Source organism: Bos grunniens, chromosome 5 (assembly GCF_055505025.1).
Source record: "Bos grunniens cultivar Pamir isolate PY7600 chromosome 5, Bosgru_T2T1.0, whole genome shotgun sequence".
Classification (NCBI taxonomy): Eukaryota; Metazoa; Chordata; class Mammalia; order Artiodactyla; family Bovidae; genus Bos; species Bos grunniens.
In genome coordinates this window covers 35700578-35727880 of record NC_141169.1, presented here as the reverse complement: position 1 = coordinate 35727880, position 27303 = coordinate 35700578, and the positions used below count along the sequence as shown (strand labels likewise).

Genomic DNA, 27303 nt, shown 5'->3' with positions numbered 1-27303 from the left:
TTCTGTATAAATATGAGATGTTGAATAAAGTTGGTGTCAGACTGCGTCCCTTCGTGGTGACGTGTCTGAACCTCTCGACCCCATCTTTGTAGTCTCTTGCTTTAGTTTCTTTCTTAGCCCCGCCGTGCACGTTCTCGGGACCTGATCGACTTTGCTGGCTGGCTCCGGCATCCAACTAAGGGTCTGGACTTTTGAACTGAGGAGACAAAGCTATGTCTAGGGGCAGCTCTGACCGTGTTTCCATCTGTTCTGTGTCTGTGCTGTCCACTTAGTTACACGTGGTTGTGGAGACACTTGAAAGTGGCTAGTGAGACAGAGGAACTGCATATGTAATTCTGTCTCATTTTAATTCAGGTAAATTAAATAACCACATGCAGCTTGTAGCTACTGTATTGAACAGTGTAGCCAGAGAGAGATCAGTGTGGCATGAGTATGTAGGGGGCATAAGAAGGAGAAACAGAACATAAGCTGTCCAGTTAGTAGCCTCTGGTAGTCCCTGTTTGGGGGTGGGTGGGGGGGACAGAGAAAGTGGGAAGGGAAAGAAGGGAGTGGGGGAGAAGGGAGTCAGTTTACCATGTGGTTGCCCCTCTCTCCATCTTTCCCACCACTTCTCTGCCTTCCCACTATCTGCTCCTCTCTCACCCAAGCCCCTCCTGTCTGTCCCATGTCCTCAGAGCTCACCCAAACTCACCCGCTCTTCTCACTCACTTCCTCAGATTCGATTATAAGCTCTGTGTTAACACCTCCCAAGTTTATACTTGCAGCCTCAGCTCTCTCTCAACCCCAGACCCGTGGCATCTCCACTTGAAAATATTACTGATTCATAATCTTCCCCCTCTAATTGTATTTCTCTTCCAGCTTTTTGAATTTTGGTAAAAGTAATCTCCATCCTTTCAGCCATTTGGGCTGGAAACCTCAGAATCTTCCCAGCCCCTTATAAACCTGCTGATTGAGCCTGTCCCTGTCTTCTTGCCCCCCTCAGAAGCATTGCCACCTCTCTTTCCGGGACTCACACAGTCCCTCTGTACACACTTCTGCCATCCATGATCTACTTTCTGAGCAGTTTGTCTAAAAAGAGAAAACAGATCAATTTGTTTCTTCTATAACGTGTAATAAAATTTTCCTCCTGATGCTTTAGCTATCATATTACTAAATGTCATAGGATAAAGGGTTAATTAATTTCAGTTGATTTATTTAATAATATTTATGCATTTAATATTTCTATAACCCTGTAAAATAGATACAATTGAGAAATTTCACTGAAATATCCCTTGGGGCATATATTCCAGTGAGAGAGACAGACATTAATCAAATAATTACACAATTAAAATTGTGAAGTGACATTTAAAGATGAATATAAGGTGCTCTGAGAGAAAGTCAAAGAGAGACCCAAGCTACAAGGAAGGTCAGGAAAGGGCTCCGTGAAGAATCAGGAATCATGGAGAGGGAGAGAAGGAAATTTAGGAGGTGGAAACTACAGGTACAGAGATAGGGGAAAATACTTGTATGGAACAACATAGTCATTCAAAATGTCATTGAGGGTTTTCTTTCCCTGCTGGCTGCGTGCGTCTCCGGCCGGTGATTTGCCCGGGCGCCTCCGTGCGCTCGGCCGATGGCCTCTGAGACCGCCCACCCGAGCACCCCAGGAGCTGGCGGACCCTCCAGCGGGCCCAGGGGGACAAAAGTGGCTCTAAATCCAGCACGTGCATACTGAGGCAAGTTAATGGATTTAATATGAAGCACAGAAGCAAATAATGCCAAAGACCAAGAAGTAATTGGTACACATTTAGTGAGTGGGGCAGCCTTTTCTTCTCCCACTGCTGCTGAGATGGTGGAAATTAGTCGAATTCAGTATGAAATGGAATACACCGAAGGTATTAGTCAGCGAATGAGGGTCCCAGAAAAATTAAAGGTAGCACCACCAAATGCTGACCTGAAACAAGGATTTCAAGAAGGAGTTTCAAATGCTAATGTGATTATGCAAATTCCAGAGAGAATTGTGGTAGCAGGAAATAATGAAGACATTCCATTTTCAAGACCAGCAGATCTTGACCTTATACAGTCAAACAACTCCCTTTAAGCCTCTGGCTCTAAAAACACCACCTCGTGTGCTTACGCTGAGTGAAAGACCGCTAGATTTTCTGGATTTAGAAAGACCTGCTCCAACCCCTCAAAATGATGAAATCCGTGCAGTTGGCAGGCTAAAAAGAGAACGCTCTATGAGTGAAAATGCTCTTCGCCAAAATGGACAGCTGGTCAAAACTGACTCCATTCCTGTGTCGTGTGATGGGTCTGCTGCCACCACTTCTCATCCTCATCATGACAACGTCAGGTATGGCATTTCAAATATAGATGCAATGATTGAAGGAACTTCAGAGGACATGACAGTTGTAGATGCAGCTTGATTAAGACGACAGAGAAACTAAATAGATGTCTACAACTTCTGAAAGAGGAGAACAAAGAATGGGCTGAAAGAGAAATGGTCATGTATTCAATTATTGTAGCATTCTGGCGGCTTAATAGCTGGCTCTGGTTTCGCCGCTAGAGGTAACCTCAGCTCTCAGAAATTGTCTCAACAGCTGGAAATATAAAGAATTTGCAAACTTCAAAAAAAAAAAAAATGTCAATAAGGGTTAACATTAGTGAGAATTTCCTGGAGATCCAGCTGTTAGGACTCTGCACTTTCATTGCCACAGGGACACAGTTTCAGTCCCTTGTTGGGGAACTAAGATCACACAAGCGACATGGTAAGGCCAAAAACAAGCAAACAAACGAAAACATGTTAATGGAATATAGTAGCTGACAACTGCATTGGGATAGAGCATAATCTTAAATTTTCCAGACCACCTGGAACAGCCTTTGGAAACTGACAAGGCAGAACCTTGTCTATTAAACACTTTGACTTGAATATGTTATCTCAAGGCAATTCAGCAAGTATCTGTTGGCTTACTTTCCTAGTTGTTATAGGTTAAAAACAGTTCTTTTCCTTCACATTATAATCCAATTAAAATTATAGTATGTATACATAAAAATAGGTGGCATTATACTCTATATGGGCTTCCCTTGTGGCTCAGCTGGTAAAGAATCCGCCTGCAATGCGGGAGACCTGGGTTTGGTCCCTTGGTTGGGAAGATCCCCTGGAGAAAGGAAAGGCTATCCACTCCAGTACTCTGGCCTGGAGAATTCCATGGACTGTATAGTCCATGGGGTCGCCAAGTCGGACATGACTGAGTGACTTCACATACTCTATATGGTATCATACTATTACAATTTATATAATCTAAAATTAAGAGCCAGAATGAATGCTATAGAACAGCAGTTCTAAACTTTTTATATTCTTACACTTTACACTCAATAAAATATTGACCCCCAAGAGCATCTTTAACATGGATATATCTATCTGTATTAAATAATTGATAGTATTAGAACTGAAAAAAATAATTAAACAATCCATAAGAAACTCAAAATATGAAAATCTTTTACATATGAAAATTTTTTATGAAATTGACTTTTTTTTTTTTTTTTAAATTTCAGGTATACATGTGCTCCCCATCCTGAACCCTCCTCCCTCCCCCCTCCCCATACCATCCCCCTGGGCCGTCCCAGCGCACCAACCCCAAGCATCCAGCATCGTGCACTGAACCTGGACTGGCATCTCGTTTCATACATGACATTTCACATGTTTCAATGCCATTCCCCCAAATCTTCCCACCCTCTCCCTCTCCCACAGAGTCCATAAGACTGTTCTATACATCAGTGTCTCTTTTGCTGTCTCGTACACAGGGTTATCGTTACCATCTTTCTAAATTCCATATATATGCGTTAGTATACTGTATTTATGTTTTTCCTTCTGGCTTACTTCACTCTGTATAATAGGCTCCAGTTTCATCCACCTCATTAGAACTGATTCAAATGTATTCTTTTTAAAGGCTGAGTAGTACTCCATTGTGTATATGTACCACAGCTTTCTTATCCATTCATCTGCTGATGGACATCTAGGTTGCTTCCATGTCCTGGCTATTATAAACAGTGCTGCGATGAACATTGGGGTACACGTGTCTCTTTCCCTTCTGGTTTCCTCAGTGTGTATGCCCAGCAGTGGGATTGCTGGATCATAAGGCAGTTCTATTTCCAGTTTTTTAAGGAATCTCCACACTGTTCTCCATAGTGGCTGTACTAGTTTGCATTCCCACCAACAGTGTAAGAGGGTTCCCTTTTCTCCACACCCTCTCCAGCATTTATTATTTGTAGACTTTTGGATCGCAGCCATTCTGACTGGTGTGAAATGGTACCTCATAGTGGTTTTGATTTGCATTTCTCTGATCATGAGTGATGTTGAGCATCTTTTCATGTGTTTGTTAGCCATCTGTATGTCTTCTTTGGAGAAATGTCTATTTAGATCTTTGGCCCATTTTTTGATTGGGTCATTTATTTTTCTGGAGTTGAGCTGTAGGAGTTGCTTGTATATTTTTGAGATTAGTTGTTTGTCGGTTGCTTGAGGACACTAATAGATGGAGAAATATACCATGTTCATGGATTGGAAGAATCAATATAGTGAAAATGAGTATACTACCCAAAGCAATTTATAGATTCAATGCAATCCCTATCAAGCTACCAACGGTATTCTTCACAGAGCTAGAACAAATAATTTCACAATTTGTATGGAAATACAAAAAACCTCGAATAGCCAAAGCGATCTTGAGAAAGAAGAATGGAACTGGAGGAATCAACCTACCTGACTTCAGGCTCTACTACAAAGCCACAGTTATCAAGACAGTATGGTACTGGCACAAAGACAGAAATATAGATCAATGGAACAAAATAGAAAGCCCAGAGATAAATCCACGCACATATGGACACCTTATCTTTGACAAAGGAGGCAAGAATATACAGTGGATTAAAGACAATCTCTTTAACAAGTGGTGCTGGGAAATCTGGTCAACCACTTGTAAAAGAATGAAACTAGAACACTTTCTAACACCATATACAAAAATAAACTCAAAATGGATTAAAGATCTCAACATAAGACCAGAAACTATAAAACTCCTAGAGGAGAACATAGGCAAAACACTCTCTGACGTACATCACAGCAGGATCCTCTATGACCCACCTCCCAGAATATTGGAAATAAAAGCAAAAATAAACAAATGGGACCTAATTAAACTTAAAAGCTTCTGCACATCAAAGGAAACTATTAGCAAGGTGAAAAGACAGCCTTCAGAATGGGAGAAATTGACTTTTTTAAAACAAAAATTAGCAAGAAGAGTGGCATTATTTTGTATATTTTACAGATCTCTTTAAGAGAAGACAGCTGTTTCTTCTATTTGAGTCTTTTAACTTTAGTTAAAAGTTGCAGTATGTTGTTTTGGTTGAAGTATATGACATAGATGCAGCCTTACAGAGATAGGTAGGTAGAAAAGAGTATTTTAAAGCCTTTTCAGGTCGATGTCAATATTCTTCTTTGATGCCACATTAAAATTCAATAAGTAGTAGTTCTTAAACATTGCATATAATATGGAATGCAAAACCATTTCAGTGAGCTTTTGTGTGTTAAAAGCCTGTCTTGCATCTTTTTTATATGCCTGTTGTCCTTCTGCATTACTTCTTTGGAAAAATGCCTGTTCTTTTCTTCTGCCCATTGATGTTGAGTTGTATGAGCGTTTGTATATATTGATTATTAATGCCTTATCAGTCATATCAATTGCAAGTATCTTCTCCTGTTCAGCAGGTTGTCCTTGGCAAAGCTTTTAAATGTAACTCAGCCCCATTTGTTTATTTTTGCTTTTGTTTCCTTTGCTTTAGAATATGGGTCCAAAAAGATATTGCTGCAACTTATTTCAAAGAGTATTCTGACTGTATTTTCCTCTAGGAGTTTGATAGTATCCAGGCTTACATTTAGGTCTTTAATCCATATTGAGTTATTTTTGTGTGGGGGGTTAAAGAATGTTCTAATTTCATTAGTTTACGAGTAGCTGTCTAGGCACAGAAAAAGATGCTCAACATCACTATTCATCAGGGAAATGCAAATCAAACCTTCAGTGAAATCACCTCACACCTGTCAGAATGGCTGTCATCAAAAAATAAATAAATAAAGGAATACAAATGTGGGGAAGGATATGAGAAAGGGAACTCTCCTGTCTTATTGGTGGGAGCAGCCACTGTGGAAAATAGTATGGAGGTTTGTCAAAAAACTAAAAGTTACTATATAACCCAACAATTCCATTCCTGGGTATATACCTGAAAGCAACAAAAACACTAATTTGAAAAGATGCATCCACCCCGATGTTTACAGCAACATTAATTACAATTTCTAAGGCATAGTAGCAACCTGGATGGACTTGGATGGTATTTGGCTAAAGTGAAGTAAGTCAGACAGACAAAGACAAATACTGTATGATATTACTTATGTGTGGAATCTAAAAAATACAGCAAATTAGTGAATAAAAGAAAAAGAAGCAGATTCATAGAGAGTACAAACTAGTTGTTACCAGTGGTGAGAGAGAAGGGAGGATGGTTAATATAGGGGTGGGAGGTGAAGTCTGTCTTGCATTTTGATTGAATCTTTATCCAAGCATGATTTTATTATTGTGCATTGGGCAGTTGGAAAATATTGGTTCATTGAATTAACTAACTTTTACAAATTTTGATCCATTTCATGATATCCATTTCATGATATAAAATATTTTAAAAAATATCTCCAATCTCCATTTCATCAATCTCATAAGAAAATACATTAAATATTGGGAACCTGTCAAGTTCCCAGTGGCAAATACAAGTTGTCTTAAATTCTAATACGTTAATTGCTCAAAAGCGTGAATTTTATCATTAGCAACAAATATTGTCAGCTGTTTTCCTTGAAATGACAGTTGCACTTTGTTCATTTTAGGGAAAATATCTGCCAAACACTTAAGCTTGATAACTGCGTTTTGTGTCAGTTGTCTGTCAAGTGAAAGTAGGGTCTGTGGAAAAAACCGACAACTCAAAAATTGCTCGGCAATTTTCCTGAAGACCACCATCATACTTTGATGCACAGCAGGAGTGCTTTCTGAGTACCTCCATTTCTTTACAGAATATTAAAAACCCAGGTACTCAAGGGTCAAGGTTTCATAAAGTTAGTAATTGTTTCAGCTTCATGAAGAACATTCCTAAGTGAAGTGATTCACAAATAGAGAACAAACAAGTGGTTACCAGTGGGGAGAGAGAAGGGAGGATGGCTAATACAGGGGTGAGAGGGGAGTCTGTCCTGCAGACTGTGAGTTGGTGGTGGTGGAGAGAAGGTAGGATGGCTAATACAGGGGTGAGAGGGGAGTCTGTCCTGCAGACTGTGAGTTGGTGGTGGTGGAGAGAAGGTAGGATGGCTAATACAGGGGTGAGAGGGGAGTCTGTCCTGCAGACTGTGAGTTGGTGGTGAAGAGCACGATGATGACTTGCACACTTTGGTGCCACTACTGAGATGTGCTACGGTGCTGGTTTTTGTACCGTCATTGTAGATGTTAACACAATGAGAATAAGAAATAACATTTTAGTATTGTATAAAAAAGCTTGTGACCTCATGGGCCCCCTCAAAGGATTTCAGGAATCCCCAGAGGTCCACAGAACCCACATCCATTGGCATGGACAGTAGTCTGGTGCCGGAGAAAGAAACATGAAGCCAGTTGTTAGAAAGGCTTCGTGAGAGAAGAACTGAGCTACACCTTTGAGGAAAATTAGGATTTGTATCAGTGGAAAGAAGCACGGAAGGGGTTTCCAGAGGGGAAATCATGTGAGCAGAGGAGGAGAGACAGAAAGCAGCATGATACAGTCAAGGTCTGACGAGAAAGCATGGTTGGGTTGGAGGGTTAGGAATGGAGAGGGACAATAAATATAATGTGAGATGAATCAGATTAGGAGAGATCTGAATACCTATCTGAAAAGTTTGCACTTTCTCCAGAGGACGTTGTAGGTAACAAGGTTTTTGAATCTGTGATTTGAATGTGTTGATTCAGGAACATCCATATAGTGACAGTGTATAAATTGAATTGGCAGACAAGACAACTGGATACTAGGAGATGAATTGGGATATTCATTGTCATCTAGTTAGCGAAGGTCAAGAGCATGGGCGAGGGTGATGGTAATAGATGAAACTAAGTGAAATGCAGACTAATGGCTTCAAAAGTAGAAGCAATATGAGAACTAAGGACAAAAAAGTCAAAAGGTTACCAGTATATTGTATTTTATAACCCCAGTTCCTTGCCAAGGACATTGTTAGAAAAATGGATAAAAAGTGGGTGTTTCTGTGTAAGATCATACATGAAGCTTTCTCCTCCCTGAAAAATCAGAATGCTTCCTTTTTTCTGATAACAAGGACTGTATCACTGAACACACTTCCTTCTTGCTCTGCTGCCAGGAGGCCTTGTGCCAGTCTCCTGTTAAAATCACAACAATTAAAATTGTTCCTGTGGTTAGCATTTCTTCCTCCTATGTTCAATAGCCCTGATTCTCCATCTATGTTTATTTATTTGTTTTTTATTAAGGTATGCTGCTGCTGCTAAGTCGCCTTAGTCGTGTCCGACTCTGTGTGACCCCATAGACAGCAGCCCACGAGGCTCCTCTGTCCCTGGGATTCTCCAGGCAAGAATACTGGAGTGGGTTGCCATTTCCTTCTCCAGTGTATGAAAGTGAAAAGTGAAAGTGAAGTCGCTCAGTCGTTCCGACTCTTAGTGACCATGGACTACAGCCTACCAGGCTCCTCCGTCCATGGGATTTTCCAGGCAAGAGTACTGGAGTGGGGTGCCATTGCCTTCTCCAATATTAAGGTATAGTTGATGTATATAATATTATATGTTAGAGGTATGCAACACAGTTTTCATAATTTTTAAAGGTTATACTCCATTTACAGATACTGGCTATATTCCCTGTGTTTACAATATTACCTTGTAGCTTGTTTATTTTATACATAATAGTTTGTACCTCTTAATCCCCTACCTCTATCTTGCCTCCCTACCTTCCTTCTCCCCTATGGTAACCATTTAGTTTGTTCTCTGTGAGTGACTCTCTTTTTTGTTGTATTCACTGCTGTGTTCAATTGTTAAGTCGTGTCTGACTCTTTGCGACCCCATGGACTGCAGCATGCCAGGCATCCCTGTCCTTTACTGTTTCCCAGAGTTTGCTCAACTATCTCATCTTCTGTTGCCCCTTTCTCTTTCTACCCTCAATCTTTTCCAGCATCAGGATTTTTTTTTCCAGTGAGTCAGCTCTATGTGTCAGGTGTCCAAAGGATTGGAGCTACAGCTTCATTATCAGTCCTTCCAATGAATATTCAGGGTTGATTTCCTTTAGGATTAACTGGTTTGATCTCTTTGCTGTCCGAGGGACTCTCAATAGTCTTCTCCAGCCCCACAGTTTGAAAGCATCAAATTGTTTCTTTGACTATATGAACCTTTGTTGGCAAAGTGATGTCTTTGCTTTTTAATATGCTCTCTAGGTTTGTCATAGCTTTTCTTCCAAGGAGCAAGTGTCTTTTAACTTCATGGCTGCAGTCACCGTCTGCAGTGATTTTGGACCCCAAGAAAATACAATCTGCCACTGTCTCCATTGTTTCCCCATTTATTTGCTGTGAAGTGACGGGACCAGATAGAGATGATCTTAGTTTTTTGAATGTTGAATTTTAAGCCAACTTTTTCACTCTCCTCTTTTCACCCTCATCAAGAGGCTCTTCAGTTCCTCTTTGCTTTCTGCCAGTACGGTGATATCATCTGTGTATCTGAAGTTGCTGATATCTCTCCCAGCAGTCTTGATTCCAACTTGTGATACATCCAGCCCAGCATTTTGCATGATGTACTCTTCATAAATTAAATAAATGGGTGACAATATACAGCGTAACATACTCCTTTCCCAATTTTGAATCAGTCAGTTTTTGCATATCTGGTTCTAACTGTTGTTTTTTGACCTGCTTACAGGTTTCTCAGTAGACAGGTAAGGTGGTCTAGTATTCTCATCTCTTTAAGAATTTTCCACAGTTTGTTGTGAGTCACACAGTCAAAGGCTTTAGCATAGTCAATAAAGCAGACGTAGATGTTTTACTGGAATTCTCTTGCTTTTTCTATGATCCAGTGGATGTTGGCAATTTGGTCTTGTTTTATTTTTAGAGTCCACGTATAAGTGATAGCATACAGCGTTGGTCTTTTTCTGTCTGACTTATTTCACTTAGTATAATGCTCTCTTCAGTCCGTCCGTGTTGTTGTAGATGGTGGAATTTCTTTTTTTTTTAATCTGTCTCTATTTACAATTCATTAATCTTACTATTTTCATTCTGTTTGATGCCAGATATCATAGGACCTCTTTTGAAAGAGATTGGGATAAGCGGAGTAATATATGTTAACTCTACCATATTTTATTCGTTTCTGGGATGGATCCCTTTGTTTCAGTCGCCTCTGACATCCAAAACCAAAGCACCACGGCCATTTCAAAGAAAGTCAACAAATTTGGTTAATCTGGTTGCCCAAAGCAGATAGAAGCAGTATATCTATGATAGCAGTATATCACTATCATAAAGGAGTAGTGGAATACCTATTAAAAACTGGTAAATTCATAACAAAATAAGAGACTTTGTAATCTGAGTGGTAGCAGAGAGAAACAGCAAGATGCAGGTGAAAGTTCATAATGACTGTAAAGTATGTGAATGCACTTAACATAACCAATTAAGTAGTCAATAAAGAACTATTTCATGTTAAGTAAAGAACACCAAGATCTCACATTTATTGAGCTTTTACTGTGTTCTGGGCTCTGTGTAGTTGCTTTACATGCACATCTCACTTAATCTTCCTAAGAACCCTGAATTTCTTTCTATGATTTCCCCCCTTTTTACAGGTAAATAAATTCAGTTTAAAGAGATAAAATATATACACAGAGGCACACAGCTAGCTAGCTGTATATAGTTGAGTTGCGATTTGAACCGAGCTCTGCCAGATACCACAACCCATGTTTTTTATTTTTAATTGAAGCTCTCTCTCCATTTTTACCTCCTTACTAATAATGTAGTAGTAGTAATAGTAGTTGTGTGCAGTGTCCTCTCTAAAGATCAGAAATGTTATGTACTACATTTGGGGAAATTTTGAGCACAAAAGGTTAAAGTCACCTTTTAACTGGTGTAAAGTTCATCTGAATACTCATTTCCTCAGAACACTTTATTTCTTAAGACTTCCCAATAACTGATTGGGAGGAGGATTTTTTAAGGTGTTATTTATTATTTGTAGTCAATTAATAGATTTTTGTGCCATTGTTTTAAATGAGTCACTTGGGTTTTTTAACTTTGTTTTGGAAACATCTCTGCATCCTCATTTTGATGCCACGAAGAGCAGCCATTCTTGTAAACTGCGTCTTGAGTTACAACCGAAAAAATACTATCTTTATAAAGCATTAACCAACTGACAGGAGTTGGCACCGTCCTTGCTTTGCTGGGCACCAGATGCTCTGATTTGTTTTTCTTCCTCTTGCTATGAATGAGGTTGCAAACATCGGTTCCCAGAGAGATGGTCTGAGAAGATTATGCCCAAGGCACATGTTATGACATGGGGATATAACAGTCCAATAGGGGAGTCACTGTGGAAGACAGGACGCTTGTGCTGCAAACCCTAAGCAGCCAAAAATAACTCAGGGCAGTTCTTAGACGGCGCAGGGGAATCTCCTGTGGAAGATAAAGAGCTCTCTGGGAATGATGGGTTGTCATTTTGAGGGAGTCTGCAGAAGAATTACATGTGAACCTAGTGAGATGAACACCTGTTGCCTTACTTACGCCCTCAGTTACACCTTATGTATCTTCTTCAGCTCAAAAATCTGAAGAACAGTATCTTGAAACTCCCTTTTCTGTTTATTCTCAGATCATATTCACATTTTATGAGATAGGCTTTCATTCAAAAGCATGAAATATCAGTGGTAACCCAGGTCCCATGCAATTCACGTTACTGAGAAAAGAGGGGGCAGTTCACAACTGTGGATTTGGTGTATTAATTAGCCTAACAGTTAATATTTCTGAGTCATAACCACTTAATTTTCCAAAAACTGAAATTAAGTATGCTATTGAAATCAGATTAATTAAGAGTAACTAGAGAGTAAGCGGTGGAAAACCTATGGTAATAAAGTCAAGCTAAAGTTATTGTTAAGTCTAAGGATCTTAAAATTGTAGATGGGATAGTGTGCTAGTCCATTAAGTCATGAAGGATTTGGTTATAGCAATATTATTTTTGTTCTGATTCCAGAGTATGAGATTGGGAGCTATTTCTTAAAGATCAAAAAATGTCATTTAGGACAGCCATCATGCCTGCATCGAAAATCTATTGCATAATCTTCCTTGAGAGGTGACACGAACTGAAAATGTTAGTAGGTTCAAAAAAGTTTAAGATAATTGGAATGCTGTTAAATCTATAATAGAATAGTAAAACTTAGGGGATATCAAATTAGAGGTCAGCCTCCAGGAAGATAATCATTCTCTTAAAAATGTCCTATTGCACACACTTGTCTTGTTTCATCATATCCATCATTTTATCATTCCTGACTTTATTGGGAATATCTTATAGCTTAATCTCACCCACATTCCTTTCTCTAATGTTACCACTACTGGATGAGAACAGTGCAAGCAGATGATGGCTTCTTCTGGAAAAGGGGAAGTATGAAAACAGCCACTCCAGACTTTTTCACATTTTCCCTCTTCTTTTCCTTTTCTTCCTTTTCCTTTCTTTTTCCCTCTTGTTTTCTGCAGATCACCTTTAAGGATGGCTAAGCAAAAGTTATAAAAATGGTGGACTGCCTGTGGGGAAACAGGAAAGCAAAACAAGTTTGAAATCGTGCTAACGCAAATCCCAACCCCAACTGCAACTGTGGGTATAAGGAAAAGTTAACTCAGAGTCCCTCCGCTCTGGGAAGGCTCCTAAACTAATAAGCATCTTCCCACTGTGGAAAGCTTATTATCTGCTTTGGTTGCTTAACTCCTTTTAAGGAAGCTTTATTGTAAATGTCATGTCATAGTTCTATTTTCATATTTCCTCTAGCCTGGTTCATAAATTTTAAGAATGTAATATTTAAAAACATAGGGAACTCTGTTTGCTAAAACTACTGCTTCCTTGGCAGAGGCTAGAGGGAAATATTGAACCACAGTTATGCCTGAGGCATTATGCCTCCACCCTCATCCTGTGTTTGAAACGTGATGTTCTAATAATAGAACTCCAGAGTTTATTTTAACACAGGCAAACAAAGGCAAAATACATAGACCAAACTAGGGAGCCATCGGCATTGAACGTTCCTTTATCAATATAACAACAAAAAAAGAAACGGCAGCAGTAGCAGCATTTTCATGGCAAAATCTAATATTATTTATAAATGAACTACATATATTTCTGATGGGAAATGACTGAAAGTAGTCAATTGTACTATTTGGAAACTATAGCCATTTACAAATATAAAATAGCAAGTCTTTTTTTTTGTTTTTAAGAATTTGTACATCAGTTTTTAACCAGCAACAGAAATCATTTGTAAACTAAATAAGCAGTAAGTTCTATATTCTAAAGAAATATGAGTCAAAATATATCCTCATATTTGGTAGTTGCATAGGAGGCGTATAAACTGTAATGGAAAGTGTGTCCAGGGGGCAGTGACCTTCTCAAACTACTCTCACACATTCCAGTTAAATGTCTACATTTCAGAAAACACATCAGCATTGTTGAGGACAGAGTTGGTGGACAGCGCCCTAGAGTCTTTCTCTCTTTTTCTTTTGGGAAGTAACTATATGGTCTGCTTCTGTATTAGCATTTACTTACAGTGTGGTCTTTAGAATCTCATGAGTAAAAACCAAGATAACCTACTGGAAAGGGATTAAATAATAAGACAGTTAGGTCAAGAATGTGTTATAAATAATAAGATAGTTCAGTTAGGTCAAGAATGTGTGTGTGTGTGTGTGTGTATGTCAGTGCACTCAGTCATATGACTCTTTGTAATCCCATGGACTCTAGGCCACCACACTCCTCTGTCCATGGAATTTTCCAGGCAAGAATACTGGAGTGGGTTGCCATTTCCTACTCCAGGGGATCTTCCTAACCCAGGGATCAAACCCACATTTCTTGTGTCTTCTGCATTGGCAGGCAGATTCTTTACCGCTGCACCACCTAGGAAGCCCAAGTTGAAAGTAGTAATTGACATTTCAGAAAAGCAGTAATTCAGTTGGGCAGTACCCACAAAAATGTTAGTGCTCTCTAATTAAAAGGTGAAAATGAATTTTTTTTTTTTTTTTTTTTATCATGGGAAAAGTGAGAAAGAATGAAATCCAGTGAGGGAAAGGCACTTCATACTCTACTGGTGGAAGTGTTCATTTTTATAAATATTTTGGATGATGGTTTGGTAACATATATATCAAAAAACTTCCAAAACTTAAAATCTTGTAGAATTTAGCCTAAGAAAATAGTGATTGAACATGTACACAGATATATATGTACAAAGATGCTCCTTGCAGCAGTTTATGAAAGCAACAGATTGGAAGCAGCTTATACATGTTCATCAGTGGAGGAACTGTTTAGATGGTATTGCAGCTATTAAACATGATGGTGTAGAGCTTTATATCAAGCTAAAAAAATGGTTGTGATGGGTGTTTTTAGAACAGTGTGCATAGCATGGTATTCTCTTAGTGAATGTGCATGTGTGTGAGAGAGAGATCCAAAATATTGACAAGCGTGGCTCCTCTTTGGGAGATGGGATTACATATGACTTTTATTCCTTTATACTTCTCTATATCTTCAGAATTTTTTTGTTACTGAGTATATAGTACTTTTATCATCAGGAAAAAAAGAAAGGTATTTTTTCCTAGGAGAAAAGCAAACCGAGCTCCTGCTAAATGCGAAGACGCAGCAGAGAACTCAAGGTGAACAAGAACTGGCCACCGGCCTTCAGAAGTTGATGGTGTGTTTGAGTGGAGAAGGAGACAGTGTAGTTTGTACAAATGTCATTCTGGGTCACTCCTGAGTCGAGTTTCCCCTGATTGTCATGGAGTGACTAACAAGGGATGTTCTTGGACTCTAACAGAGTTGTAGTTGTCACAGAGACCTCCTCCTTGAATGAGTAACTTTTCCACTGCATTTCTTTCCCCTCACACGTTCATGAAAAGTGAAGTCAAAGTGTTAGTCTCTCAGTGAAGTCCGACTTGATTTGCAACTCACAGACTGTTTGCCTGCCAGGCTCCTCTGTTCATGAAATTCTCCAGGCAAGAATATTGGAAGAGGTAGGCATTCCCTTCCATAGGGGCTCTTCCCAACCCAGGAATTAAACCCGGGTCTCCTGCCTTGCAGGCACATTTTTCTACCGTCTGAGTCACTAGGGAAGCCCACACATTCTTGAATGTCTCATCAGAAACATGTTGACTAATCCCCATAACATGCCATTGACTTGACTGACTTCCCTTTGGCTCCCTTGTACATCCGTGTGTTTACTTCTCCTTACTCCTGGTAGTGAAAGTGGAAGTAAGCCCTGGGACTAACGTGTTACTCCCGTCCCTGCTTCTCACAATACTAATCTTCCACCTTCAGCATTCAGCCCTCCACACCTGCAGTTCTTGGCGTTTTTCTTTGTACTTTGCATTTTCTCACTGTCAAGTATTCTTTCGGGCCAAGGAGGTGGCCTGAATAAAAGGAATAAGAATTAATCCAGTCTCTGCTATCCTTTGCACTAATTTTGCACAATTGTTTAAAGAAAAAAAAAAATGTTCCACTAATTCTTATGCCTTGAATCTGCCTGGACTCTGCTACAGTTAGGGAAAACACCAGAATATATTGATACCTCATTTATAACTACATGGCATATAAATAAATTTTCACTATGTTCTAGATTTCGTGGGATCTAAATATTTACATAAAGGCTTTTGCTTCTAAATTTTTGTTTCCCTATAACTTGCTATGGGCAGAGATCCAAGGTTTACTGAAAAACAGAAAATCCTGTATTTTCATTTTAGTTTTCTGCTATGATTAAAGTTTGTTTTTGTCTTTTGTGTTCTTCTTGGAATTAACTAACTACTTTGTTTTGCTAGTCTTAAGGACTATAGAGAGCCACATGTGTTTTCCATATTCACATATCACTTGCTCTTTAATTACATGTTTTGATATTGTTTACTTTTCATAATGTAATTCCTCAACTATCATTGTTAGACAATAAGGCTTTTTGTGTCCTACTTTCTGTAAAGGTTGAGACCATTAATCTCAATAAAGCTGGAATACTCTCTCATCTCATAGTAAACAACAACCCTGTCAGGGCAGGAATAGAGGGTATGGAAATTCTCTAGAATTTTTAATCTGATACAGTCAGATAATATCACTTGTTGTAAGGCAAGTTTCTAGCATCATTATACATAAACAAGAGTTTGAGCAAAGATAACAATCTGATTGCTTTGTATCCAGATGTTGGGCAAATCATTTAACATTTGCATTTTAAACTCTAGGAATAGATGGCCTCTGTTGTGAAATAGGACTTCCAATTTGGGTTTTGCAGAGTTTATTTGCAGAAACATTTTGTTTACTTATTTAGTGGCTCATATGGTGAAGAATCTGCCTGTAGTACAGGAGACCTGGGTTCAATCCCTGGGTCAGGGAGATTCCCTGGAGAAGGGAATGGTAACCCACTCCAGTATTCTTGCCTGGAGAATTCCATGGACGGAGGAGTCTGGTGGGCTACAGTTCATGGAGTCGCAAAGAGTGAGAAACAACTAACACTTTCACTTTTTTTATTTAAAGACACTTGAGAAGTGTGAGGTTGGACACATGTTGAGGAGCAAGTCCTGGACTCACCAAGTGCTGATGTCAAGGGTTCCAGGAGGGTGCTTTGTGAGATCAGCTGCTTATCTCTAACTGGCATAAATGCCATGGAGCAGTGTCACCCAGGTAGCTGTCTCCCAAAGTTCTCTCCATCCCCAGCCCTTCTTTTTCCACCATGTAAGCGTCATGTGGGAGAAGGCAATGGCACCCCACTCCAGTACTCTTGCCTGGAAAATCCCATGGGTGGAGGAGCCTGGTAGGCCGCAGTCCATGGGGTCGCTAGGAGTCGGACATGACTGAGCGACTTCCCTTTCACTTTTCACTTTCATGCATTGGAGAAGGAAATGGCAACCCACTCCAGTGTTCTTGCCTGGAGAATCCCAGGGATGGGGGAGCCTGGTAGGCTGCAGTCCATGGGGTCGCTAGGAGTTGGACATGACTGAGCAACTTCCCTTTCACTTTCCACTTTCATGCATTGGATAAGGAAATGGCAACCCACTCCATGTTCTTGCCTGGAGAATCCCAGGGACGGGGGAGCCTGGTGGGCTGCCGTCTATGGGGTCGCACAGAGTCGGACACGACTGAAGCGACTTAGCAGTAGCAGCAGCAAGCATCATGTGACCCTTCGTGTACCCGAAGCATCCTGTTCAAGAAGTCCAATGCCTTATTGGATTCTGAGATTACTTAAGAGAAGTTTTCCTACCAAGGAATTTCAGTTGTTCCTTGGTATTCACAGGGGATGGCTTTGACCCCTGTGGATACCAAAATCTTTGGATGCTCAAGTCCCTTAGATATAATGGCATAGTATTTGCATATAGCATATACACATCCTCCCATGTCCTTTTATCATCTCTAGATTACTTATAATACCTAGTACAATGCAAAGGCCTTGTCAGTAGCTGTGGATACAATCTGCATAACATGTGAACAGTTGCTAGCACATGGCAAATTCAAGCTTTGCTTTTTGGAACTTTCTGGAATTTTCTTTTAATATTTTTTAACCTGAGTTTGGTTGAATCCACAGATTTTGGTAGAGTAATTTTGCTGCTTACATTTTTATCCCGTTTTGGTTAAGCATTTGGTTAAAGGGCCCAAAGGCTCTTCATTGAAGGAAAGTGAGAGTAGTGAAAGTGTTAGTCACTCCGTTGGGTCAGACTCTTTGTGACCCCCATGGACTGTAGCCTGGCAGGCTCCTCTGTCCAGGGATTTCCCAGGCAAGAATACTGTAGTGGGTTGCCATTCCCTTCTCCAGGGGATCTTCCCGTCCTGGGAATTAAACCTGGGTCTCCTGCACTGCAGGCAGATTCTTTACTGTCTGAACCACTAGGAGATGCCCTGCAAATAAAAGGAGGAAAGAAGCCAGCTGAGAGCAGGGAGACCTGGAAAGAATCACGTGGGTACATCATACCTGACCTTTCTTATCCCTTCTTTCCTACATTGCTTTGCCAGGACCTTATTTCTTAGCTCACCCCTTGCTCAGAACAAGCATGTCTTTTCTTCTTCTCAAGCGTAAAATATGATTGCTAACAGCCTAAGACAGGTGATCAGGTCATTCTTCTGCAGTGGTTGGCTGGTTGGTTTTTGTTTATTTTGATATAATGACAAATAAACATGGCTAGTCTTTTTAACCATTGCAGTCTTTACAGCTTTGGGTCAGATTGCTGCACATGAGTAAATGAATGCTATATTGGTGGCATCTAGTATCCTTGGGACCAGAGAAGGCAATGGCTATGAACAGATAAAGCATATTATAGACCCCAAACTGTAATCAGAAGTTTATTCGTTATTTTTCCAGGACAAAAGAAGTAGCAACAACTAGAGACTTTTGACTTTTTTGACATTCAAGACATTTGCCTAAGACCCTTAGGGTAACAGTAAGTTACTCTGATGAACATAAGAATTAATAAGCTTCCTGGTGGAGAAGCAACAGTTAGAACCAGATATGATACAACGGACTGGTTCAAAATAGAGAAAGGAGTACGTCAAGGCTGTATATTGTTACCTTGCTTATTTAACTTATATGCAGGGTACATCATGCAAAATGTGGGGCTGGATGAAGCACAAGCTGGAATCACGATCACAGGCAGAAATATCAATAACCTCAGATATGCAGATGACACCACCCTTATGGCAGAAAGTGAAGAAGAACTGAAGAGCCTCTCGATGAAAGTGAAAGAGGAGAGTGAAAAAGTTGGCTTAAAGCACAACACTCAAAACTTGAAGATCATGGCATCCAGTCCCATCATTTCATGGGAAATAGATGGGGAAACAGTGGAAACAGTGACATACTTTATTTTCTTGGACTCCAAAATCACTGCAGGTGGTGACTGCAGCCATGAAATTAAAAGACACTTGCTCCTTGGAAGAAAAGCTATCACCAACCAAGACAGCATATTCAAAAGCAGAGACATTACTTTGCCAACAAAGTCTGTCTAGTCAAGGCTATGGTTTTTCCAGTAGTAATGTTTGAATGTGAGAATTGGACCATAAAGATGTCTCAGTGCCAAAGAATTGATGCTTTTGAACTGTGGTGTTGGAGAAAACGCAAGTCCCTTGGACTGCAAGGAGATCAAACCAACCAATCCTAAAGGAATCAACTCTGAATATTCACTGAAAGGTCTGATGCTAAAGCTGAAACTCCAGTACTTTGGCCATCTGATGCGAAGAGCTGACTCATTAGAAAAGACCCTGATGCTGGGAAAGATTGAAGGTGGGAGGAGAAGGGGCTGACAGAGGATGAGATGGTCGGATGGCATCACTGACTTGATCACATGAGTTTGGGCAAGCTCCAGGAGTTGGTGATGGACAAAGAAGCTTGGCGTACTGCAGACCACAGGGTTGCAAAGAGTTGGACACGACTGAGCAACTGAACTGAACTGGTAGAGAAGTCAGTTCCCATATATAAGCTCTGATCTCTAAGATGATTTGACCTGATAAATTTTAAACCATCTGTTAAAGTGTTTTTAAACTGAAGCTGCTGAACTGGAAAGATTGTTTCAGGGGTTGGTTTTTTTTTTTTTTTTTTTTGTCTTTCACCTTGATGGCATTTGAGTTGGTAGAGAAAAACTAAAGATCAAATTTTGAGTTGACCTCGAGAGTCAGGACTAGAATAATCCATTTCTGATTAATCAGTTGTTTAAGATGATCAGTATTTATCTGGGAAACTATTGAAACTTTACTTCAAAACTTTAGAAGAGGGTTGTTTTGGTTTTTAGTTTTCTGTCATTTTAATACCTGTTGGATGAGTCAGTCCTGTAGTGGAACTTATAACTTAAAACAATCCAGCCTTTTTTTTTTAAACAGCACAGATGTGTTCATAGGTCAGCCTCTTTGATGTGGGACAGTTTCCTTCTTTGTTAGGAATGCTTTCCAGCCCAGCGTTTTGTTCCTCCCTTCTTCCCAGTTGTTTTCTGCCAAGAGATGGGAAACCTGGATTTCACAGCAGTACAGAGTTGGCTCCTTTCCCCCAGCATTGCATTCTAATAATGCCATAGAGTCTGACCTAGTTATTTCACACAGGCAGCTTTTGCCAAGCCAGTGGGGTTTTCCTCCAACAAAGGGCCATGGTCTTCTATCACACAGGAGAGACATGCCTGCAGACCAGATTGTCTGGTAGCAGGCTGCCAACATATGTGCTGAGCGAGGGCCATGCAGGGAGGAATGCCGGGGGCCCCATGCAGACATCATTCTCTTTCCATGTGTCATTCTTCACAACCTGACTTCAGTGAGCACCTGCGGATGCCACCAAGGAAAGGCAGCAGAACGTGGGCTCCAGAGCACGAGCTGCTCTTGTACACAGACATCTGTGATGATGACCAGGTTTTGGGGACTGTGTTCCACCCTACCTCACTTCCCCTTGGCCTCAGAGTTTTTCCTCTACGCACAGTTTTCCTCTAGTAACTGCCCAGGTTGTCACCAATAGTAACATCTTCAGTGAAAGAAAGAGAAATTGAAGAGAGGGGACTTAAGGACTCCATTGCTGAAATGCAAAAAGACAGGCCTTGGCATGTGGGTACAACTTTTTAAAAATATAGTTTTAATTTATGCTTTTAATTCAAGTATACTTGATTTACAGTGTTGTGTTAGTTTCAGGTGTACAGCACAGTGATTCCATGTTATACATCTGTCCTTTATCGAGCCCATCTTTGCATGAAATGTTCCTTTGGTATCTCTGATTTTCTTAAAGAGATCCCTAGTCTTTCCCATTCTGTTGTTTTCCTCTATTTCTTTGCATTGATCGCTGAAGAAGGCTTTCTTATCTCTTCTTGCTATTCTTTGGAACTCTGCATTCAGATGTTTATATATTTCCTTTTCTCCTTTGCTTTTTGCTTCTCTTCTTTTCACAGCTATTTGTAAGGCCTCCCTGGACAGCCATTTTGCTTTTTTGCATTTCTTTTCTCTGGGAATGGTCTTGATCCCTGTCTCCTGTATAATGTCACGAACCTCATTCCATAGTTCATCAGGCACTCTATCTATCAGATCTAGGCCCTTAAATCTATTTCTCACTTCCACTGTATAATCATAAGGGATTTGATTTAGGTCATACCTGAATGGTCTAGTGGTTTTCCCTACTTTCTTCAACTGCAGTCTGAATTTGGCAATAAGGAGTTCATGGTCTGAGCCACAGTCAGCTCCTGGTCTTGTTTTTGCTGACTATATAGAGCTTCTCCATCTTTGGCTGCAAAGAATATAATCAATCTGATTTCGGTGTTGACCATCTGGTAATGTCCATGTATAGAGTCTTCTCTTGTGTTGTTGGAAGAGGGTGTTTGTTATGACCAGTGCATTTTCTTGGCAAAACTCTATTAGTCTTTGCCCTGCTTCATTCCGTATTCCAAGGCCAAATTTGCCTGTTACTCCAGGTGTTTCTTGACTTCCTACTTTTGCATTCCAGTCCCCTATAATAAAAAGGATATCTTTTTTGGGTGTTAGTTCTAAAAGGTCTTGTAGGTCTTCATAGAACCATTCAACTTCAGCTTCTTCAGCGTTACTGGTTGGGGCATAGACTTGGATTACTGTGATATTGAATGGTTTGCCTTGGAAACAAACAGAGATCCTTCTGTCGTTTTTGAGATTGCATCCAAGTACTGCATTTCGGACTCTTTTGTTTACCATGATTGCCACTCCATTTCTTCTGAGGGATTCCTGCCCGCAGTAGTAGATATAATGGTCATCTGAGTTAAATTCACCCATTCCAGTCCATTTCAGTTTGCTGATTCCTAGAATGTCGACATTCACTCTTGCCATCTCTTGTTTGACCACTTCCAATTTGCCTTGATTCATGGACCTGATGTTCCAGGTTCCTATGCAATATTGCTCTTTACAGCATCGGACCTTGCTTCTATCACCAGTCACATCCACAGCTGGGTATTCTTTTTGCTTTGGCTCCATTCTTTCTGGAGTTATTTCTCCACTGATCTCCAGTAGCATATTGGGCACCTACTGACTTGGAGAGTTTCTCTTTCAGTATCCTATCATTTTGCCTTTTCATACTGTTCATGGGGTTCTCAAGGCAAGAATACTGAAGTGGTTTGCCATTCCCTTCTCCAGTGGACCACATTCTGTCAAATCTCTCCACCATGACCCGCCCGTCTTGGGTTGCCCCACGGGCATGGCTTAGTTTCATTGAGTTAGACAAGGCTGTGGTCCTAGTGTGATTAGATTGACTAGTTTTCTGTGAGTATGGTTTCAGTGTGTTTGCCTTCTGCTGCCCTCTTGCAACACCTACTGTCTTACTTGGGTTTCTCTTACCTTGGGCGTGGGGTATCTCTTCATGGCTGCTCCAGCAAAGCGCAGCCATTGCTCCTTACCTTGGACAAGGCGTATCTCCTCACCACCGCCCTTCCTGACCTTCAATGTGGGATAGCTCCTCTAGGCCCTCCTGTGCCCACACAGCCACGGCTCCTTGGACATGGGGTTGGTGCTCCTGGCCGCCGCCCTTGGCCTCGGGCTTAGGGGCGTGGGGTAGCTCCTCCCGCCCGTCGCCCCTGGCCTCGGGCTTGGGCCATGGGGTATCTCCTCCCGGCCCCCGCCCCTGACCTGGGAAGCGGGGTAACTCCTCTCGTCGCTGCCCCTGGCCTCGGGCATGGGGGCGTGATACCAAAGGAACATTTCATGCAAAGATGGGCTCGATAAAGGACAGAAATGGTATGGACCTAACAGAAGCAGAAGATATTAAGAAGAGATGGCAAGAATACACAGAAGAACTGTACAAAAAAGATCTTCACGACCCAGATAATCACGATGGTGTGATCACTGACCTAGAGCCAGACATCCTGGAATGTGAAGTCAAGTGGGCCTTAGAAAGCATCACTATGAACAAAGCTAGTGGAGGTGATGGAATTCCAGTTGAGCTATTCCAAATCCTGAAAGATGATGCTGTGAAAGTACTGCACTCAATATGCCAGCAAATTTGGAAAACAGCAGTGGCCACTGCCGGGGACCAGCCCTGGCTGATCCAGGGTATTCGAAGCGGGGACGGCCTCGGCAACCTATTTATTTAAATATTTATCAAAGATATAAAGAGTAATAGGATGAGGATAGCTCAGTAGGAAAATTCAGTGGAGAAAAGAGGCTGAGTAGCTTGGTTTACGCGGGAGGCCAATAAAATTTCAAGACAAGAAGTTTGCACCACTTACGTAGGCCGCAGGCATCCTTCTGTTCTCCCGAAGGAGAGGAGACACTGAGGCCTCCCCGGTTGGATCTTAGAAGCCCAGGCATAATTAGCAAGCATGGCGGGTTCCGTGCTCCAGATGGAGACTCAGCCAGAATTTGAGAGAGAGCGCAACATGGGGAGACCAAGTTTCAGTGAACAAGGCCCGCACTTTATTTTCCAAAGTAGTTTTTATACCTTAAGTTGTGCATAGAGGATAATGGGGGAAGGGGTGGAGTCATGCAAGGACAGCAGTTCCTGGTCCTAATCGAAGCCAGGCTTTCAAACTTATCATATGCAAAAGTTCAGGTGAATTACATCATCTTCTGGCCAGGAGGCCTGTTAACATTTTAAGAAACTTATCTTTCTCTTAAGGTGATTATTCCAAAGTCAGGCACCAGCCTCCAAAAAAGCATTGGACAAAGCTGCATTCCTATAGGGCAAAGGTGAGATGGGCTCAATCAAGAAAAGAATTAAGGGTCCAAGGTTACAAACATTAAGGCTACTACTTAATTTCTATACACCCATATATCAATCAATACACTGCCAAGGACACAGTAGGTAAGGAGTATGGAGACTTAGCAGCAAACATTGGCCCAATAAGTGAAAAAACCCTTCACCAGTACAATTTCTAATCAATCTTTTAACTACTCAAAGGAATCTGTGTTTAGACAGTTTAGAACATCTCCTGCCTCTCACAGTTGGGAGGCTCTGAACAATCACATGTGGCCGAAAAAACCTATTCAGGCAGGCTAGAGGATTTCCAAAGGAGTTTGTAGGTTAAACACTGTCATGCCCGGGAATTATTAACTGGAGCTGTAAGCTAACTCTTTTTTCAGAGAGAGGTAGTGGGGGACAGCCCCCCGTGAAGTCAGAGGTGTAGGTGAAAGCACAAAGCAGAAAGTAGGCAGACTCTGGTTTTGGGGGTAGATGTTCAAGAATTTCCAGGGGGACTCCTGAGGCTCGATCCCGCCTTTGCGTATGCCGAGCCTCCTTCCTCATGACCTTTTGTCATGGGCGGAGTTCCTCACGCTGGCTCCCAGCGGTGATAGAATTCCAGTTGAGCTATTCCAGATTCTGAAAGATGATGCTGTGGAAAGTGCTGCACTCAATATGCAATATGCACTCAATATACAATATGCCGGCTCCCGGCAGGCCACAGGACTGGAAAAGGTCAGTTTTCATTCCAATCCCAAAGAAAGGCAATGCCAAAGAATGCTCAAACTACCACACAGTTGCAATCATCTCACACGCTAGTAAAGTAATGCTCAAAATTCTCCAAGCCAGGCTTCAGCAATATGTGAACCGTGAACTTCCTGATGTTCAAGCTGATTTTAGAAAAGGCAGAGGAACCAGAGATCAAATTGCCAACATCTGCTGGATCATAGAAAAAGCAAGAGAGTTCCAGAAAAACATCTATTTCTGCTTTATTGACTATGCCAAAGCCTTTGACTGTGTGGATCACAAGAAACTGTGGAAAATTCTTCAAGAGATGGGAATACCAGACCACTTGACCTGCCTCTTGAGAAATCTGTATGCAGGTCAGGAAGCAACAGTTAGAACTGGACATGGAACAACAGACTGGTTCCAAATAGGAAAAGGAGTTCGTCAAGGCTGTATATTGTCACCCTGTTTATTTAACTTCTATACAGAGTACATCATGAGAAACGCTGGACTAGAAGAAACACAAGCTGGAATCAAGATTGCCGGGAGAAATATCAATAACCTCACATATGCAGATGACACCACCCTTATGGCAGAAAGTGAAGAGGAACTCAAAAGCCTCTTGATGAAAGTGAAAGTGGAGAGTGAAAAAGTTGGCTTAAAGCTCAACATTCAGAAAACAAAGATCATGGCATCCAGTCCCATCACTTCATGGGAAATAGATGGGGAAACAGTGAAAACAGTGTCAGACTTTATTTTTCTGGGCTCCAAAATCACTACAAATGGTGACTGCAGCCATGAAATTAAAAGACGCTTACTCCTTGGAAGGAAAGTTATGACCAACCTAAATAGCATATTCAAAAGCAGAGACATTACTTTGCCAACAAAGGTTCGTCTAGTCAAGGCTATGGTTTTTCCTGTGGTCATGTATGGATGTGAGAGTTGGACTGTGAAGAAGGCTGAACGCTGAAGAATTGATGCTTTTGAACTGTGGTGTTGGAGAAGACTCTTGAGAGTCCCTTGGACTGCAAGGAGATCCAACCAGTCCATTCTGAAGGAGATCAACCCTGGGATTTCTTCGGAAGGACTGATGCTAAAGCTGAAACTCCAGTACTTTGGCCACCTCATGCGAAGAGTTGACTTATTGGAAAAATCTCTGATGCTGGGAGGGATTGGGGGCAGAAGGAGAAGGGGACGACAGAGGATGAGATGGCTGGATGGCATCACTGACTCGATGGACATGAGTCTGAGTGAACTCCGGGAGTTGGTGATGGACAGGGAGGCCTGGCGTGCTGCAATTCATGGAGTCGCAAAGAGTCGGACATGACTGAGTGATGTGATCTGATCTGATAAATATATATATATATATATATATATATATATTCTTTTCAGATTCTTTCCCCTATAGGTTATTACAAAACATTGAGTATAGTTCCCTGTACTCTATAGTAGCTCCTGGTTGGTTATCTGTGTTAAATATAGTAGTGTATATATGTCAATCCCAAACTCCTAATTTATTCCCCCACCCTTTCCCCTCTGGTGACCATAATCTTGTTTTTTGTGTCTTGTATAACTTTAAGTACTCTCAAAGTTTACCAATGTTAAAGAGCTGAAATTGCAAATAAAAGACTTGAGTAGTGGCCTCAGCCTTGGACACTGATGTGTCTGTTTCCGTGGTCCCTCAGTGCCCCGGCTGGGCAAGGCCTCAGGACAGGTCACACTGTTCACAGTGAAGGTCCCTGGTCAAATGCAACCTCGGTGAAGGGCTGCAAGTTAGCTTACATTGCCAGAGTGCATTCTGCAGGTGAAATATCTTGCTGAATGAAAGGAACTTCAAATAACTGTTAACAATCTTCAAATGCTCTGTGGCAGGAAAGAAGAAAGGAAAGACAAGTATCAGGTGGTATTTGTTGTTGTTGTTTAGTTGCTAAGTTGTGTCCGACTCTTTGCAACCCTGTGGAGCCCGCCAGGCTTCTCTGTCCATAGGATTTTCCAGGCAAGAATAGTGGAGTGGGTTTCCATTTCTTTCCCCAGGGGATCTTCTCGACCCAGGGCTCAAACCCATGTCTCTTGCTTGGCAGGTGGATTCCATACCACTGAGCCACTTGGGGCTTCCCCATCAAATTGTATACATTTGGCAAAAAACCACATCGTATCAAAAGCGTGACAAAAAGGAGAAAGTGGTTGTGGTAAAATAAGGTGATTTATGTACTAAATGATGCTGAGTGCAGAGAATTAATCACACTTAGTAATTAAGTGGTTTCAGCAAATGACTGCAAAGTCCTACCTTCCCATGAATTTTTAATGGAAAAAACTTGAAAAATTAAAAAGTATTACTTAGTTAAAACGTATTTCAATACTAAAGCAAAATTCACATAAGCATCTTGACCAGCTATGTGAGAAACACAAACTCAAGTTTTTCCTTAGAGCAAATAAAACAATACTATCCAAATCCATATGGTAAGAGATTGTTTTAAGCTGTATTAGGTCTGTTCTGGCATTATGACTTTGTTTTTATGCCATAAGGCTTTTAAGCTCTAAATTAAAGGCTCATTTATTTGTTCTTGTTTCTGGGATTTTTGTTTGTATTTTGCTAGGAGTGAGTGGGTATTTTGTGTGGATTTGGAGACAAATACCAACAACTGCTGTGTATTTTGTGTGTATCAAAGCATTTTTTGGCTTTTGTTTAAGGTTATAAAATGATACTTTTTATAAAGTGATGTG

The 27303-nt window shown here is 40.9% G+C and overlaps 1 protein-coding gene and 1 pseudogene across 5 annotated transcripts in view; both read left to right on the top strand.

Moving 5' to 3' along the window:
• ANO6 (anoctamin 6) overlaps positions 1 to 27303 on the top strand; it is a 235661-nt gene that overhangs the window by 114924 nt on the left and 93434 nt on the right. Inside the window, exon 1 of one of the 5 annotated variants that reach the window (XM_086399803.1) lies at positions 8514 to 8795. The exons of the other annotated variants lie outside the window; for them this stretch is intronic. Within the exon in view, the coding sequence (XP_086255929.1) occupies positions 8652 to 8795 (144 nt within the window). The 5' untranslated portion in view covers positions 8514 to 8651. Of the gene's footprint in view, positions 1 to 8513; positions 8796 to 27303 lie in introns of those variants that run through there. 5 annotated transcript variants of the gene reach the window in all.
• Positions 1679 to 2778, top strand: LOC147371767 (mitochondrial fission factor pseudogene; annotated as a pseudogene).